The 18481-nt window shown below is 47.7% G+C and overlaps 1 protein-coding gene across 1 annotated transcript; it reads left to right on the forward strand.

Annotated features, from left to right (window-relative positions):
• Window positions 1–761: 761 nt before the first annotated feature.
• Window positions 762–18004, forward strand: LOC133741730 (blue copper protein-like). Its single transcript, XM_062169445.1, has 2 exons — window positions 762–954; window positions 17502–18004. Exons 1-2 carry the CDS (start codon window positions 792–794, stop codon window positions 17783–17785), a joined length of 447 nt encoding a protein of 148 aa, XP_062025429.1. The 5' UTR covers window positions 762–791; the 3' UTR covers window positions 17786–18004.
• Window positions 18005–18481: the final 477 nt, after the last annotated feature.

Consider the following 18481-nt stretch of genomic DNA (forward strand, 5'->3'; position numbering starts at 1 on the left):
CAAACCATACAGGGTCTCCGATCTGCTCGACGGCTGCCCAAACTACCCGATCCAACAGCCGGATCGGGATTGACAACCCCCAAACCCGCCCTCTCCCCCTATGCCGTCACCGGATCTGGAACCCATCGACCCCATCGCTTGAACCGCCGACTCCGATCAGCTCGCACCAGCAACTTCCTACACGAACCCAAACCAAGGAGAGAAGCATCAGTTGGAAACAAAAATGGCAGGAGCACAACACCAAGAACTCTCCTCTCCCGGATCGGAGCGCTGCGGTGGGGGCACCGGCGGCGTCCGACCGGGAGAGAGCACAGATCTCACGCTTGGGGTTTTTTTTCTCTAGGCGCGTTCTAAGGACTATGCAACTTTTATCTCAATGTCTTGGATGAATTATGTGAAACTCTATGTTGGACGAAAATTAAATGAAAATTACTTTAATGTACTTACTTATATTGTGTCGAAATGTACCTTAGTAATTGAAAATCTAGATTATCATATGTTACCTAGGCCACCAATAGATAGATTGATATGGTCACACGCACTAGTATTACAAATGGAATGGCTCCAACAATTTGTATACTTTGTACAAAGATCCTTTCAAATATTCCTGTGCCGTCCGGCATGCGGTGCCGTCCGTTGGCACCCCCTATGCGACGAACTTTCGTGGATGGCCAACAAGCAGAACTAATTGATCAAGAACACCGAACCCTATAAATGGGCAGCAGTTCAACTTATTAAGCACATCATAATATCTCAAAACAATTAAGTTCATAGCTAGAGAACTGTACGTAATGGGATCTTCCCAGCTTTTCATTATCCTGGCCACTCTAGCTATTGCAGCCCCTTTAACCTTGGCAACAGATTATGTTGTTGGTGATGACAAAGGTTGGACTACTAACTTCGATTACCAAGCTTGGGCTCGGGGAAAGATGTTCGTCGTTGGCGACAACCTTGGTAAATTAATAATACACAAGGATCTCTCTACAAACATGCAATTCCTATCTTTTAGTTCTGGGCATGGGAACTGACTAATTTAATATGTTCGTGATTTTTTTTCTGTTTGGCTCCAAAACCAGTTGGCTTGCAAACTGTCTCTTTTGAGCGAGTGATTGCGCAGGCGTGCCAGCACCGCGGGGTGCAGTCGTTGGGGTAGTCCCTTGACCTGACTTCTTCTTCAAGCGCTGTGGACGAGGAGAGCACCAACCTCGTCACAGGGTTCTTCTCTAGCCTTTCGGAAAAGGATTTTTGCCTTACGGATAAGGACTTTGGTTGTGGTCTCTTGCGTTCACCGAATTGATACCTAGTATTGTAGACTAAGCAGAGCAATCACTGGGAAGTTTGGAGAAAGCACGGGTTGCGCTAAAGCGTGACTTTAGCTTCGCTGGGTTGCGAGGGCGTTACCCTTGCTTCGCTGGTAGTAACGGTGGCGGTTGCGCTCGCAGTCGGCTCGCTGGGAGACTGGGACTGGAAGTGCGGTCGCCGGGTTGGTCTGGTGATGCTGACAGTCGGCTCTTGGAGAGACTAGGACTGGCGCACGGTCACCGGGTTTCAACAAGGTTGAAGGTTTGCTCCGGGGAGGCTTTGTAATCGCTAGGATTGATTGATATGAGAGAGATCCTTAATCTGTCCTTGAAACCTGGTATATATACCTAGGGTTTCGACCGCTCCTTGTCGTAGAAGGATTATTGACTGGAGTTTCCTGGTCAATCTCTATTACTTGATTCCAATAGGACTTCGCTCTCCTCATGGATTCCGGAATAGGCGGAGTTGTAACCCAAAACCAAGTATGTTTATTTTTGGGCCGCAGGTATCGGCCCGCTGTGCTAGATCCACTGAAGGATATTGCCAAAATTACTTTTAGGCTCAAACATTGCCCCCCAGGCCTCGAAATCAGGCCCATGAAAGTGTAACTGATTGAAGGGGACTAAAACGACGCGTTCAATACTTGAAACGATATCATTAATGAGGGTTGCGTCCTTTCGCTCGAGAAAACGCCTTTCTGTCGCATCGTTTCCCTCACAAAATCTCTTATTTAAATCCGCAGCCACTTCAGACCTGTCACATCAGAAACTCTTTTAGTCTCCTAAACCCAGAAACCCTCTTTTGCACACATCCTTCTCACAGAAACCCAGAAATGGCTCCCCCGAAAAAGATGGTTATCGACCAAGAAGAAGAGCTGAATGAACAGGCTGCACGCTCTTGGGGAACTGGGATTGGTGCCAGCCTGATTCTCCAGACCACCATCCAAAGACCTCTGCTCCTCCGACTTTCGAACCACCATGCCGGACTGGGCCCAACGCCGCGAGATGCTTTCCCGGCCGACGCCGTCGCCTCTTATGGTCTACCTGTTCGTCGCCCCATCCCCGTCCTCCGAAGGACTCCTGGGGATTTTACCAGTTGGAGTGCCCCTATCCACCGATCAAAAATAGGGCATTGGCCATCCTCCATCAGTGCGGAAGAGCTTTCTTGGTACCAGGAAGCACGCGCTCGAGATCTAGCCCGCTGGAACGCAGCAGGTATCACCCATACTATCGATCTTTGTTTTCGTCTTCCGCGCGGTGGCAATCGTTCTCCACTCGCTGCCTTTCTTTGTTTCTGGAACACTGCTACCAACACCTTTGATTTTCGATTTGGCCAAATGAGTGTCACTTTATTGGACATTCTCACCATTACTGGCCTACCCATTGATGGTGAACCCTATCTGCATGGCCAATTCGACTCTGATACTTTCACCTCCACCATGGCCCAACATGGTCGCGGCGCCCATAGCAGCTCCTATCCGCGGTGGCTGGCCTATTACCGCCAGGAGCACAATGCGACTGGCAGGATTGCATTCTTGGAGTACTGGCTCTGTAAATTTATTTTCTGCACTTCCTCCTGTAAGCCCACTGGTGCCTGGACTTCTCTGGCGACGGCCCTCTACAACGGCCACCGTGTGGGACTAGGACAACCAGTATTAGGTGCCCTCTACCGTACTTTGTATCAAGCCACAATGCATCCCTTTGAGACTAGCATTTCTGGCCCCTTTTGGATCCTTGACTTCTGGATTCAAATTTACTTTCCATACTTTAGTCGCGACGACATCCCATTACTTCCGCCTACTGACCAACTCTTGGGTCGATGGCTCAGTCGCGGCGAAAGGTACACATCCCCTCCTTATTTTGAGTGCTTCACATACTTGTACTTTCTGCACGAGATGCCGTACTGCGACTTAGTGCTGAGTAGAAGATTCCCAGCTCCGCTTGAACATGGATTCCTCCCTGGCGCCTCTCGCTACAGTGATCGCGCGCGCTTGGCTTTTCGCCGCGAGATCTCCTGTTCCGACATCAGGATTGCCGCTGACGAACTCAGTTATGAGCTCTACGCTCCCAAACATTTCGCTCGTCAACTTGGTCTTGTCCAATTAGTGCCATTCCCTCTGTATGATGCTTGGAACTACAATACTTCTTGGCGTAGAATTGGGCCCCTTTCTGGGCCTCCGCCAGCACAAAGCACGCTCGCGCTGGTTGATCTTCCTGACTGGGCCAAAGAGATTGACTCTGTGGACGCGACTGAGGAAGGATATGAAGCATGGTGGGCAGAAGTCTCTGTTAACTGCTGGCGGCAACAGCACGATGAGGTATTCGCTGCCATCTTCGGGGAACTGCGATATCCCTACGCCGCCGACGTTGATCAACTTGCTCGCATCCCTGAAGACGCTGCACAAGCTCCTCCTCCTGCTGCTGAACCGGCTCCGCGATCCGCGCGAGCCCCACGTCAGGCCCAAGCTGGTATCGTAATCCGCGAACCCCTTCAAGAGGTAACTAATCTTGACTCATGTTTTGTCCCTTTTGTTCTTTTATCCCTCCCCTTTTAAATTCAAACTTTGCTTTTCCAGGGGAACGCGCCACTTTCTGGCAGTCGCGCAGCCAACGCTTCCCAAGCCGCTGGCCAGTCTGGGAAGCAAAAGGCAGTAATGATAGAGCCTGAGGACAAAGAATCCTCCCCTGATGACGATGACATGCAAACGGTAAGAGCCCTCTGTTTGTACAAATCATGCTTTCTTTACGAGTCATACCTAATCCCCTGCCTCTAACAGATCGCTGCTCTCTCGGCTTGGAAGCGCGGTCGTTCTGATCCTCGAACTGACCTGTGGGCAGAAGATGAACCAATCGCTGACCGACTGGTAAGACACAAGCACACTAAGCACTTGTTAGAAATTTCTTTTCATTCTGTGTGACTCTGTAACAATCCTCATTTGCAGGTTCGCCACAGGTCCTCGAGACATGCTGAAGAAGGATCTTCAACTGTTGGTGAAGGCACATCTGCTTCCCAAGCCCCAGCGCCAACTGTTGTGAACCACTCTCCACCTCCTGCGGGCGCTGTAGATAATGCACAATTGGCCTCGATACCAGTGCAGATCATAGATGACAGCTCGCCGGAGGCTGAAAATAGAGTACTGCTATTGGATGCACCTCGCGAGGAACCAAGCGACGTTCCTGTCCTGGAACAGATAGCGCCTGACTCAATTCCTGTTCCCAGCGAAGCTAGCCCAGAGACAATGCTAGCGATCATTGTGTATGAGCCCCCAATCGAAGAGGTATTCCCCCTAACCAACTATTTCATCATTATTTCCTGGTTCAAGTATTCTGATAATGTCTTCTTCCAGGTTCCAAACGTCGTTGGAACTGGGGACGATGTAATCGGAGCAGTAGAAGCAGAAGCTGCTGAGCCTGTTCCTAACGTGGTTGATCAGGAACTTCCTCCCCCTGCCCCCCAAGTCGCTGAAGCTGAAGAATTGGAAGACCTTCCTGAACCAGCGCCGGAGGTACCTGAACAGTGCCAGAAGTACCTATCGCTGAACCTCCTGAGGCCCCTGTCGCTGAGCCTCCTACTCCCTCTACTTTGGAAAGGTTAGCTCGTGTACTTGAAGTGACCCCCCCCTGGGGTCGTAGATGAAGTCAGAGAAGGCCTTCGCCGCTTCCTGGGCCCTGATATCTTGATTCCTGGTGCGCCTGTGAGGGTCTTAGAATACTTGAGGGTGCTCCTCCGCGAGGGAGCCATCACTGAGGAACAATTCCAGGAAATTGATCAACTGTTGCAGGATCTTCCTCAAGGGCTCAACGAGCGGGCAGTCGCGAATGCGCAAGCCAGGCAGACCGAAATGCATTATCAGAACCTTACTCAGCAAACGGGGACCGCGCGCGACTTCTTGGGTGACCAAGCTAACCTCATCAGGGAACTGACGCTCGAGAGGAACCACTTGAGGTCCCAAATTCAGGCCTTTCAAGCCCGGTTAACCGATGTTACTGCTATGCTCGTTCATGCAGAACCTCAGTTGGAACAACCCCTCGCTGCTCTCGAGACGCTATCCCAGGAACTGGCTCAGGCACGCGTGGCAGCCCAACAAGCCGCACAAGCTGCTGCGGATGCCAGTTTTCGTTTGGACGAACTCTTCCTTCGCCTGACCCATGCAGGCCGAAGACTTTTGGGCCCCTAGAATTAGGCCCATATTTGGTATGAACAATATTATTATTATTATTAACTTACTATTTAGCCCACTTTGCTTGGCCCAAATAATAACTTATTCTCTCAAACGGTTCAACGCTTTAAGTTGCCTTTATTGCTTTAAAACCGTTTGAAAAGACTGAAAAGATAATCTCGAAACGGAGCGGTTACCTCCTTGGAGACTGCTCCGTCTCCCACACGCTTTCAATTATCTTCATTTCCGAGATCTTAGCATTTAACTCCGATTGATACGCTCATTGATGGCGATGAGAATATCACAACTAACCATCGTACGGTCAAAGCCACTGAGACTGGCACTATAAATACCTGCACTCTGGGGAGAAGATATACACAAACGAATATGGGTTTCCCAGAGATAGCAACAAAATCTCTACTTCTCTTCCACCAGTTTCTACGATCTTCTCCTCACGATATTAGCCTTAGCCTCAAATTCCTAGGCCTTATGGCTTAACCTCAATACCTGGGTAGGTCTTATGGCCTAACCTCAGGTCCAACCTCATGTCTTTGGTCTCTGGAAGTCGCGGTGAAACCCACCGGTTTCATTTAGACCAAAGAACATGTGGTGCTCCCGTAGCGGCGGAACCCGATTCTGAGGGGTCTCCTCTCTCAGATTGCCCGCGTGGAGCAGGAGGAAGAAGGGCGGAAGACCAATATGGGTCGCCTGTTCTTGCTCCGTAGCCTACTTCCAGGGTCTGACTGTGTGACTTATGTTTTTCCCCTGGAGGTAGATGTGGTTGTGAGTCGCGCTTCTTTGTGAAGACCATCTCCATCCCGGAGGATAATCCTTCCCAAAAGGGTTGCGATGGATTATTTCCTTCCTTTTTGGTCCGGTACAGACGGTAGCGGCTTGCAACTCAAAGAGAGGAGGCATGTGGGTGAAGAGAGGGAGAGTAGGAATGCCCGAGCACAGCCCCTTTGCTGCCACAAGATCCAGAAACTATCAGTAGATCTGTAACTTTATGGTTTTTACTCTAAGCCACTTCTGGCCTTGTAAACCGCAAATGTAATTATTTTGATTTGCACTTTGTACTGCTTTTGGCCGCAAAGCCACTTTATGAATGAAAGTTTTTAACACTTTTTTGCAAATCAAAGTATAAAATAAGGCCTCAGGTATAGGCCATTACATGCATTCTTAACACCATAATGTCAAAGAAAAGAAACATTGCAATTGAAATTTGAAATTTTTGAACGAAAAGCCTCAAATAAGGCCTGAATGAACGAAAAAGGCCTCAGGTATAAGGCCTCAATGTACAGAGTGTTGCCCCCTAGTATGTGTAGGTGAAGCAAGGACAGGATACTAAGGCCACAGGAAAAGCCTGAATATGGACGAAGCGAACCTGGGAACCTGGGTAGACTAAGGTTGCCCCCCTGTCTGAGAAGAAGGTTGATCCGGTGGATCGTCAAACTCCCAAACACTAGGGTAGTATTTCTTCAGGAAACGCCCGTTAATGGGATTGCGGTGGAGGCCGCCATCCAAATCTTTGAGGTGAAAGGCCCCGCGCTCCAGAATGCGATGAACAACGAAGGGTCCTTCCCATCGCGGAGTCCATTTACCGCGACCGGTCAACTTCTCGCCAAAAGGCAAAACAGCCTTCCAAACCAAATCACCCTCTTTGTAACTACGACCACGTGTCCTCTTGTCATAGGCGCGAGCAATCCTCTGTTTTTCCAAGACCAAGTTGTCCAAAGCTGCCAAGCGTTGCTCGCTGAGATCTTCGTGTTCTTGCCACATCGCCTGAACATAATCTTCCCCGATCAAGTGATGCTGATCTTGGACGCTCAAAGATTGGACGTTGAGTTCCAAAGGTAAGACTGCATCATGGCCGAACATTAGCGCATAGGGGGTTGTAGCAGTGGGATTCCTCTTGGAGGTACGATACGCCCATAAGGTTTCATACAGCGTATCGTGCCACTGTCTGGGGTTTTCAACAAGCATCTTCTTGAGCAAGGTGATAATAATCTTGTTACTGGCCTCTGCTTGACCATTGGATTGGGCATAATATGGTGTGCTGTGGACAAACTGAATACCCAACTCATTGACAAGCTTCTCTACATCACCGCCCATAAACGCTGCCCCCCTGTCTGAGACTAACACTTCCGGGATACCAAACCTGCAAATAATATTCTGAAAGATAAACTGACGAATGGTAGCGCCGGAAGCCTCCTTCAATGGTTCAGCTTCAACCCACTTTGTGAAGAAATCAGTGGCCACAATGATGAACTTATGCTGGAGCGAAGAGTGAGGGTGAATCATCCCAATCAAATCCAAAGCCCAGCCTCGTGCAGGCCAAGGCTTAATAATGGGTTGCATGGGAATATTGGGAATGTGCTGCACCGGACCATGCGCCTGACAGTCTTGGCAGCCTTTCGCGAATGCGATACAATCTTTCAAAATGCTAGGCCAATAAAACCCATGTCTTCTGATAAGCCAACGCATCTTGGGGCCCGCTTGATGGGCTCCACATACTCCTGTGTGCGCTTCGCGCATTAATCGTTTTGCTTCGCGGCCATAGACACATCTAAAGTCTACGCCATCTTCTCCACGTCGTCGCAGCTCATCACCTCTAAGGAAATAATTCAAGGCAAGAAAACGAATCTTCCTGTCTGTTGTAAGATCTGGTTGCTTGAGGTAGTCAATCAACGGTATGCGCCAATCAACGTCGATAGGCTCGAGGACCGCGACGACTGGATCGTCTGGTGGGTCAGGCCGCGCGAGCCACGAAGGCAGTGTGCGGCGCTCGACTTTCAGAATGCGCTCGCGAACGCCATATTTCAATGTAATGCCTGTAGCCAATTGAGCGAGTTCATTGGCCGCAAAGTTGCGCTCACGAGGTATGTGCTCCAAGTCTACATCGTCAAATTGATCTAGAAGTTCAATGGCACGATGCATGTAGGGTATGAGCAAAAAGCTTTCACACTTGTACTTTCCTTGGAGCTGGTTGATTATGAGCAAAGAGTCGCCGTGTACCTGAACGTCCCTCACCCCTAACTCTAGCAGAACCTCTAGGCCAATGATAAGGGCCTCATACTCTGCTTGATTGTTGGTACACTTAAACTCCAACTGGAAAGAATAAGAGAACCGATCGCCCGCTGGATTTTCCAGAACAATCCCGGCCCCTGCTAACGTTTCCGTTCTTGAACCGTCAAAGTATAGTATCCAGGGCTGTAAGGAGACTGTGGCTTGGTACAAAATAGCGTACTCTGGGATGCTTGCCAAATCTGGCCGAGTGATGGCCACAGCTGCTATTTCTAACTCCTTCACTATAGGGATGTCTAAGGTAGGGTGGTGCGCGAGGAAATCTGCGATAGCCTGTCCCTTTACTGCCTTTTGTGGCACATACTGTAGTGAGAATTCAGATAAAGCTAACACCCATTTGCCAATGCGGCCTCTCAGAATAGGTCGCGATAGCATGTACTTGACTAAGTCAGTCTGAGCGATGATGCAAGTGGTAAAGGATAACATGTAGTGGCGCAGCTTGCACGCTGAGAAGTACAATGTGAGACATAGCTTTTCCATTGGAGTGTACCTTGTCTCGCAGTCTGTGAGTATCCTACTAAGGTAGAATATGGCATGTTCGACACCATCCTCATCGTCTTGGGCGAGTAGGCTGCCAATAGAAGCCTCAGCTGCTGATATATATAGCTTTAATGAAAATCCAGCCCTAGGAGGAACGAGCACTGGCGGGCTCGCCAGGTAGGCCTTGATTCTGTCAAAAGCCTCTTGGTGCTTATGTTCCCAGACAAACTCGCTTTGGCCCTGCAGCTTCAGCAGAGGAGAGAAAGGCTGGATCTTACCTGCAGAGTTAGAGATGAAGCGTCTCAGGAAGTTGATTTTACCAAGCAAGCGCTGTAGCTCTTTCTTCGTGCGTGGCGGAGATGCGTTGATAACTGCGCTCGCTTTGTCTTCAGGGACCTCAATTCCCCTCTGATGGACAATGAACCCTAGAAAGTCTCCTGCTTGAACTCCAAAAACGCACTTAGCAGGATTCATTTTAAGCTTGTGCTGTCGCATGCGCTCGAATACTTTCCTGAGGTCTGTGATATGATCCCCTCTTTTCTGAGACTTGACAACCACGTCATCAATGTAAACCTCCAAAATCTTTCCAAGTATGTCATGGAAGATTAGGTTCATGGCTCTTTGGTAAGTCGCTCCAGCGTTCTTCAGTCCAAAAGGCATAACCACATATTCAAAAACGCCCGCGAACCCAGGGCAGCGGAACGCGGTTTTGTGTCTGTCTTCTTCTGCAACCGGAATCTGGTGATACCCCGCAGTGCCGTCCATGAAGGACAGTAATTCATGCCGCGCAACGGCATCTACCAACATATCCGCGACCGGCATGGGGTAGACATCTTTAGGTGTAGCAGTATTAAGGTCTCTGTAATCTACGCAGACCCTCATCTTACCATTCTTCTTTCGGACAGGCACTATGTTAGATAGCCACTGATTGTACTTGGCCACCCTGATAATGCCTGATTTGTGCATTTTTTCGACCTCCTTTTTAACGAGGATTTGAGTCTCTGAATTCATTCTTCGCGGCTCTTGTTTCACAGGCCTCTTGTCAGGGAGTGTTGGTAGCTGATGGCAAACCAAGTCTGGTGACAGGCCAGGCATATCTTCATACTTTTCCGCAAAGCAGTCCTTGAATTCTAGTAATAAGTCAATAAGCCTCTGTTTCTCGCTAGGCTCTAAGTAAGCGCTGATAGCCACTTCCATAGGCTCATCTGCTGTTCCGAGATTGACTTTCTCGGTAGGATCTCTGACCTTAGGAGGCGTGTCGTCCAACGCTGCCGGAGCGAGCTGGATTTCTACCTCATCCTCTTGTTCCTGATCAGAGAGTCCCTCTTCAACGATTTCTAAAGTCGCGATTTGCTCATAGGCCTCTTTTTCCACTAGATATGATGATAATCTTTCATGCAGCGAGTGGAGGGCCTCTATCCCTTCCTCTGGAAGGTCGTAATCCATTAATCGTTCAAGGGTTTAGGCACAGCGTGGCCAGGCCTTTCTAAGCCTTCTTTTGCGAGCGTAAGCCCCCACTGTGCCAGTTCAGAGGCCGTCACCCCTGTGGGGCGGCCTTTGTTATCGATGCCACTGACTTGCAATGGAGCGATAGGCTCCAAGTAGTACCTGGCATCTACATAGTTTGCGGATACTGGGAAAGGACGAGGGTCCGCTTTGATCACCTCAGCTTTGTCTGTCTCCCTGTTCCACATAATAAGTTCCTGATGGAGGGTTGACGGAACACAGTAGCTCCGGTGAATCCAATCTCTGCCCAGGATAGCGCTGTAGGCCGCATAGCAGTCTGTCACAAAGAAAGCGTAAACTCCCTCTGCTGGACCTACCTTGATACGCAAGAAAAGTAAACCCAAGGTTTTTGTTACAGTCCCCGCGAAGTTCTTGAGAGTAAGAGACGTCGACTGGATCTTCTCCTTCTTGATCCCTAGCAGGTGCATGGTCCTGGTAGTAATGACATTAACAGCAGCTCCGGTATCAACCATGATCTTGCTTACTTTGGTACCGCCAACTTCTGCTGTGATGTATAGAGGTCTCATGTGTTGGACCATAGCAGGTGTTGGCCTAGTGAAGCTCATGAAGAATTCTTTACTGTTGGCGTCCTCTGTTTCCAGAAAGACAGCCTCTTCAACAGGTGCCGTGACCGCTGACGTGATCTGCAGAGGCTGTGTATTACATTCCTCAGCTTCTACGCATTCCTGAGCAGCGACCGGCATTGCATACAGCGCTGGAAGCACATAAACCATATTGCAGGACGTTTCGAATTCATCTATGTCGTCCTCCAGGTTAAGCTTGGGTTCGTGGACAGGGATATCCGTGTTGAATTGTTTGACCAACCTGTCCACTAAGGATTCCTCGGTGAGGCCTTTTACTTCACATTGTTCGAGCTCTTGAACCACTGAAGCTTGTTCAAGGGAATCTGGCTTTAGTTCCCTAGCAATATCCGCCTTTGGGGGAGCGACCACCAAACTCTGGACTTTCTTAGGTCTCCACTGTAACGTGTCGGTAGTCTTGTCTTTGCCCCCCAGTCTCTCGAAAGCCGAGGATTTGGCTTCTGGTTCCTCGCGAGACAACCTGCGCCTGACGTGTGGTCGCCTGGACGGCGAGCTCTCCTTTCTGGCCAGCGGAGGTGTTCTCTCCTTGGTAATCCTACAAAAAACATTGGGCTTAGATGCCCCAGATTCTGAGCTCGCTGGCTTTCGCAGACTGCGAGGAGCCACTAATGGCTTGGCAGCGAGCGCTTCCATCTCCTTCTGATACTGCTCAGGAGATTTGACCAACTGTGACGGTTTGATCAGGCCCTGGTCTAAAGCCTCTAGCGCGCGCTTGGCTTCACCAAATCTGCGCTGCAGTTTTCGCTTCTTGGAAGGACTTATCTCCACTGCCTTCCCCTTCTCCCTGGTGTACCACTTTCCTTCTTTGATGGTAGCGGTTGAAGCAGGTGGTATGTAGGTGATACGCTCAAAGCAAGCGCATAATTTAACCCTGAAAAGATCGTTAGTAGTATAAGCAAATAGGGATCGTTCTATTCCGGGGATTGAGGGTACACCTGTCATTGTCAAACAATTAAACAATTAAAATTAAAACAAAGTATAATATTCACAAATGTATTCACAAAATATAAACATTTTACACGAAAAGGGGGGATTTTGTTTTTGGTTTTTTCGAAAATGAAACTAAGTTAACAAAAACAATTAAAATGCAAAAACATAAAAATACGAATGGAATGAAGGAACAAAGATCAAAACCGAAACTTATGATTAAAATTGATTCAAACCCTAATATTGTTCATCTAAGTCATGAGAAAGGAGTTGATCATGTGAAACATTCGAAAGCAAATGAATTCCCATTTTTTACTTTTCAATGCTAATTAACCTAAGCGAAAGCACCTAGATTAATCCTATCAAACATGCAATCAAACCCTAGAAAGCTAGTCAATCATGTCATGTTTAACGCATTACACATAGAGAAAGGCTATCAACTCAAGTGTACAACTTAGTATGGAAAAGTCCACCTAATTGCAATTCTCTTTAATTAAATTCGATCTTTGTACAAAACCTTTACTACTTTGATTCAAGTTTACACAAAACGAAAAGTCGATTTCATGTTCTTAAACCTAGCACCATTCATATCGAAACCCTAAGTGTTTGCAACCACATAAGATTAAAATACAAAAGTTATCTATAACGCAAATTTAATTAAACAAACCCACATAAGCAACTCTCGAATCACAATATATGAATCTGAAAATTCTCAATTAATCATAAAAATTCCAGAAATAATACTTTGTTCAAACATATATGTCAACTAGTTCATAACCAACGAAATTCAAAGCAAAGGTTACAAAGGAGAATAGGATTACACCGTGGATGAAGATGAGATGGATGATTCACATTGTGGATTCTTGAAACTCGAAAGCAAGCTTCAAGGATGGCTATGGATGGAAGTGCTCACGGCTTCTCTTCTTCTTCTTTGGCCTTGCTTGAACTCGTGGAGATGACTAAACTTGAAACTAGAGGATGGAAAGGAAAATGGAAAGGAAATGGAGAGACAAAGAAAATGGAATGGATGAAGGAATGTCCTTTCTTCTTTGTTGTAGCCTCTATTTATAGGCTACCAAGCAAAACTATTTGGATTTAAACAAATGATGATATGTTAGGTTTGAGCATTTAAACATTAATGGAATTTATTAGGTTTGAATATTTAAACACTAATGGAATTTGTTAGGTTTGAATATTTAAACACTAATGGAATTTGTTAGGTTTGAGTCACTTTCTACTCATTTTTCCTTCAATTAATTCTCCACCAAGACTTCAGATTTTGCCCGTGACTTCTTCATATGAAATGATCCATCATGAGTGTAGATCATTCTGTAAAATTTTCAGAATTTATCTCCATGTGTTTGGGCCGGAATTTCTGCTGGACTCCTTACAGGTCCAGTTTTCCAGTTTTGCTTCTGCAGAACATTGGGCTGACTGTTTGAAGGCCTTCCACTTCTTTTTGGCTCTTGCACTCTTCATAAGAAATGTTTCTTAGGATGTCTAGAATGGATCTGGAAGGTTTCAGCTCATTTGAAGTTCATTTGGTCAGGTGGTCGCTCCTTCTTCCTTGCTTGGCTTGGTTTCTCCTAGCCGGAGTAGGAAAATGTGTAAAGTTGACCTTTTTAGTGCATTTCCATTTTTCTCCATCATTTTATGGACCTAACACTTATTTCATCATCATCTACTCCAATGTACCTAAAAATAAAAATTGAATTAAAAATCGATTCGTTAAGGAATTAACTAAGCAAAATGTGAGGAATTAACTATTAAAATATCACATTAAAATGCTTCTATCAGTAGGGCTTGGTCAGAATGTCTTTGTGCTTGTTCGCGACCTTTTCCTCCATCTTCTGATCAGCCGTAGCTGCCTTCAGCTTCTTGAACAGATTGGAGTCCTTTGGCGATGTAGGCGACCCCATTCTCTCCTTTTCTCTTGGGCTGGGAGGCTGGTAGTGTCGTGATGGCGAAGCCCACTTAATGGGCGGGAAAGAGCCAAAACGAAATGTCTGCTCGACCTCTTCGTGCGGCACTTGGATGCCACACTCTTCTTTGCACCGCGAGCATAACACTACTGGCGAGGCTTGACCAAATGGTTTAGCCTTCTTCTGGGCAGGAGCCTCTTTAGGCTCTGTTTCTTGTCCTTTCGTGGACAAATCCAGAGTTGGTTTCCTCTGGTTCTGCTTGGTCCAGTTCACATCGACCATGTTAATCCCAGTATCAGGAAAAGGGTTTAGGTCAACAAGCGCTACTGCAGTTACTGGAGCTTCCACCTGAAGACTACCGTTGTTGAGCCATACCTGAATCTGGTCCTTGAGCTTCACACAATCAGCTGTATTATGGTTCCACAGGTTATGGAATTTGTAGTACTTCTTTCCTTTCAGCTGATCTGGTCGAGGAAAAGGTCCAAAGTCGGTCTTCACCATCTTCGCGGCGATCATCTCATCTAGAAGCTCGTGTGCCTTGTTGGCATCATATGTATACGTCGCGAATTCAGGTTTAGTGAAGGCCATCGATTTGAGCTTGACAGGTTCCTTGGAGATTTTCAATTGCTTTAAGGCTGGGTTCTTTCTCCCTGTCAGCTCATAAGCGGCGATGTCGCTTTCATCTTCCTCCTCGTCCTCCGGAGCCACGTCCTCACTGTGATAGTGGTAGTAAGGATCATACGTAGCCGGCTGGTAGCTCAGGGCCGCTACAGTGCGATGTTTCCCTGGTACGTATGTTCCTCTGGACGCATTCTTCCTGGCGTCAGTTTCTCTGAGGAGGTGTTCGAAGCTTCCCACCTCTGTGATGAGCTCTCCCATTGACTGGATCATGCTGCCATGCTGCTTCTTTCGCTGGCGAGGCTCTAAGCCCTTGATCGCCAACTTGATCAATTCTTTCTCTGGCAGGATCACATTCAGCTTGGCCTTCTGAATCTGGAAGCGCTGAAGATAGGCCACAGCGGACTCTGTGGGCTGTTGGGCCATCTGGGTGAGAGAAGCCAAGTCTACCTCAGGTTCTGTGGCCCCGAAAGTCTCCCGGAAAAGCTTTTCCATTGCAGGCCAATCTGCTACAGTTCCTGGCCGCAATTTGGAGAACCACCTGAAGGCAGCTCCTGAGAGAGAAGTGCCAAAAATCCTGCACTTGAGGATGTTATCATTCTGGTACTGGCCGCATTGTACCCTGAACCTGGCCAGATGGGTTGCCGCATTCTCGGAGTCTTCCCCTGAGAAAGTAGCAAATATAATGTTCTTATAGCCCCTGGGGAAAGGCGCGAGCATTATATGCGGCGGGAAAGGTCCCTCATAGACCCCATCCATCTGGGCCCTAGGATTGGCCAGTCTAATCATCTCCTCCACCTCATCGCGTCTTACGTACTCAGGACCTGGAGGAGGAGGTATCGCCGCATTCTGGCGAGCAGCAGCCTGTAATGGTATGGCTTGAATGGTATTTGTAGTTGCCCTTTCTCCTACGTGTACAACGCGAGTTGTACCTGGCTGCTGCAGAGTTACTGCCGGTATGGGCATCTCCTTTGCCAGCGCTGTTATCCTAACCGGATTACCAGCCTGGTCAATCCCATAGTAGCTTCCCGGCAGCTCTTGATATACGTTCTCTGCCCCGTCGCTGTCGTATTGAACGAACGTAGAATCGGACGAGGTTCCAGCGCCCTTTGAGGCCTGGTGCTTCTGCCTGGTAGTCTGCCCACTTGAGGCAGTACCTTTATCTTTGCTGCCGCCGATAACTAGCGCTTGTTCTTTGTTTTTCAGCGGCGTGGCAGCAACAGTTGCGGCAGGTATAGCAGTATGGCTGCTAACCTTCTCGCGCTGGTTCGGTGGCACGTATTTGCCCGAACCGGATGGCTGGCCAAGAGAACCAAGGATAGCATTGGGATCACCCAAGGTCTGGTTTAATACCTCCTTAGCCTGGTTCAGCTCGGCCCTCTGCATGGCAACCTCGGTTGCGAGGATCTCTCCATCTTTACGGAGACCAGCCATGTCAGCCGTTGTTTGCTTCGTATGGTTCGCAATGGCCTCTATTATTCCTTTCTGGCGCTGGTTCTGCTCTTCTGTGATACCTGAAGCATGGGCCATCAAAGCATTCTCAGTCTGTGAGATTTGCTGCTTAGTTTCCTCCGCTTGTTGGGAAATACGCTGGTTTATCTCGCGTATGACCTGGTCGGCTCTCGCATTATCCCTCGCAAGGTCAGCAGCTCTCTTCTTGCTGTGGTTTTCGATGTTCTCCAGGATAATTGCGAACGCGACCTCGGAGGAGGCCCCTTCTGGGATAGGCTTCGGAACGAAAGCCTCTCTTTGCACACTCGTCGCTGTGTTGGAGCTAGCGACAGTGTCAACCGGCTCGCTGGCCTGGTTGTTAGTGACAGTTTGACCCTCAGCAGCGGTCGGACGATTCTCTCCTTTTTCCGTCGACATCTCGGTTGGATGGGGATGAAGAGCGAATCTTTGAGTCACTTGTTGCTCAGAAAGACCACGACAATCCGCGCGAGAATGCGGCTTGTAACTGGAGGTCTTATGCTTTGGGCAGTTAGCGTAACCCTTTTGGTAAGGGTTTTCGCTTGACTTCCCAATGGCTACCGTTCACGAAGAGACACTAGTTTGGTCCCACTGGGCGTGCCAAAATGTTTGGCTCCAAAACCAGTTGGCTTGCAAACTGTCTCTTTTGAGCGAGTGATTGCGCAGGCGTGCCAGCACCGCGGGGTGCAGTCGTTGGGGTAGTCCCTTGACCTGACTTCTTCTTCAAGCGCTGTGGACGAGGAGAGCACCAACCTCGTCACAGGGTTCTTCTCTAGCCTTTCGGAAAAAGACTTTTGCCTTACGGATAAGGACTTTGGTTGTGGTCTCTTGCGTTCACCGAATCGATACCTAGTATTGTAGACTAAGCAGAGCAATCACTGGGAAGTTTGGAGAAAGCACGGGTTGCGCTAAAGCGTGACTTTAGCTTCGCTGGGTTGCGAGGGCGTTACCCTTGCTTCGCTGGTAGTAACGGTGGCGGTTGCGCTCGCAGTCGGCTCGCTGGGAGACTGGGACTGGAAGTGTGGTCGCCGGGTTGGTCTGGTGATGCTGACAGTCGGCTCTTGGAGAGACTAGGACTGGCGCACGGTCACCGGGTTTCAACAAGGTTGAAGGTTTGCTCCGGGGAGGCTTTGTAATCGCTAGGATTGATTGATATGAGAGAGATCCTTAATCTGTCTTTGAAACCTGGTATATATACCTAGGGTTTCGACCGCTCCTTGTCGTAGAAGGATTATTGACTGGAGTTTCCTGGTCAATCTCTATTACTTGATTCCAATAGGACTTCGCTCTCCTCATGGATTCCGGAATAGGCGGAGTTGTAACCCAAAACCAAGTATGTTTATTTTTGGGCCGCAGGTATCGGCCCGCTGTGTTAGATCCACTGAAGGATATTGCCAAAATTACTTTTAGGCTCAAACATTTTCTGTGCAGTTTTTCACTATCCAGAAGGAGTGCACAATGTGCTCAAAGTGAACGGCACCGGGTTTCAACAATGTGCAGCTGCTGCCAGCACTGCGCCATTAACAAGTGGTCATGATGTAATAACCCTAGCAACCCCAGGGAGGAAGTGGTACATTTGTGGAGCTCCTAACCACTGTGCTGTTGGGGGACAGAAGCTTGCCATCACTGTGATGCCATCATCGTTTGCTCCTAGCCCAAGCCCTCTCTCTGCAAAATACGTCGCTTCTAGCCCTAGCCCCACCTCTGGATGCTGAAACTAGCTGCAACTGGTCTTCATGGAGCAAGATAAGGACGGATAGATGATCGATCGTTACAGTTATTGCATTCTTTGGATAGTTATGGCTTAATAATTGGATTAGTGATTGTTTCCGAGTACATCGAAATTTTTTCCAGTTATTACTAATTAAGTGTGATCTGTCAGTTTTGTGATCAGTTTATGATACTATAGAATGATTGATTCTAAAATTTATAGGTTCTTGTGCGGAAGTTTAATTAAGATGTGATCTTTTTAGTACTAATTAAAAAAAAAGAATTTGAAGTAAAATAAATTTTATAATGCACACATTGATCGCTTACAATTCTCAGTGACTCGCTCTCAAATTACTCCTAATACATGCACATCCACGCATATATTTTCTTAGAAAGGATTCATGTCTTTGAATTACTTAGTATTCGAATTCCTTGAATTTATAAGATAACATAAACAAACTATTTAAAATTAGTGAATTATGACATGTTGGTTATTAATTTAACTAACATCGTGGAGCTCATAGGTTTAATTCTTACTAGTTTATGACGTGGGTAGGGTTTAGAGTGGGATGAGAATAATATTCATAAAAGAGGTGAGAGAGAGAGAGAGAGAGAGAGACTAAACTTTATGAACCATATATATGCATGTTTTCAATTATGACACGATCGATCTAATAACATGACTCAAAACATGCATGAAA

The sequence above is a fragment of the Rosa rugosa genome, chromosome 4, assembly GCF_958449725.1.
Source record: "Rosa rugosa chromosome 4, drRosRugo1.1, whole genome shotgun sequence".
Lineage (NCBI taxonomy): Eukaryota > Viridiplantae > Streptophyta > Magnoliopsida > Rosales > Rosaceae > Rosa > Rosa rugosa.

Excerpts from the sequence above, each read along its gene's own strand:
- LOC133741730 (XM_062169445.1), top strand. The coding sequence starts at position 792 with ATGGGATCTTCCCAGCTTTTCATTATCCTGGCCACTCTAGCTATTGCA. Across the intron at positions 955-17,501 it reads CGTCGTTGGCGACAACCTTG|TTTTTCACTATCCAGAAGGA; the intron begins GTAAATTAATAA and ends TTTTCTGTGCAG.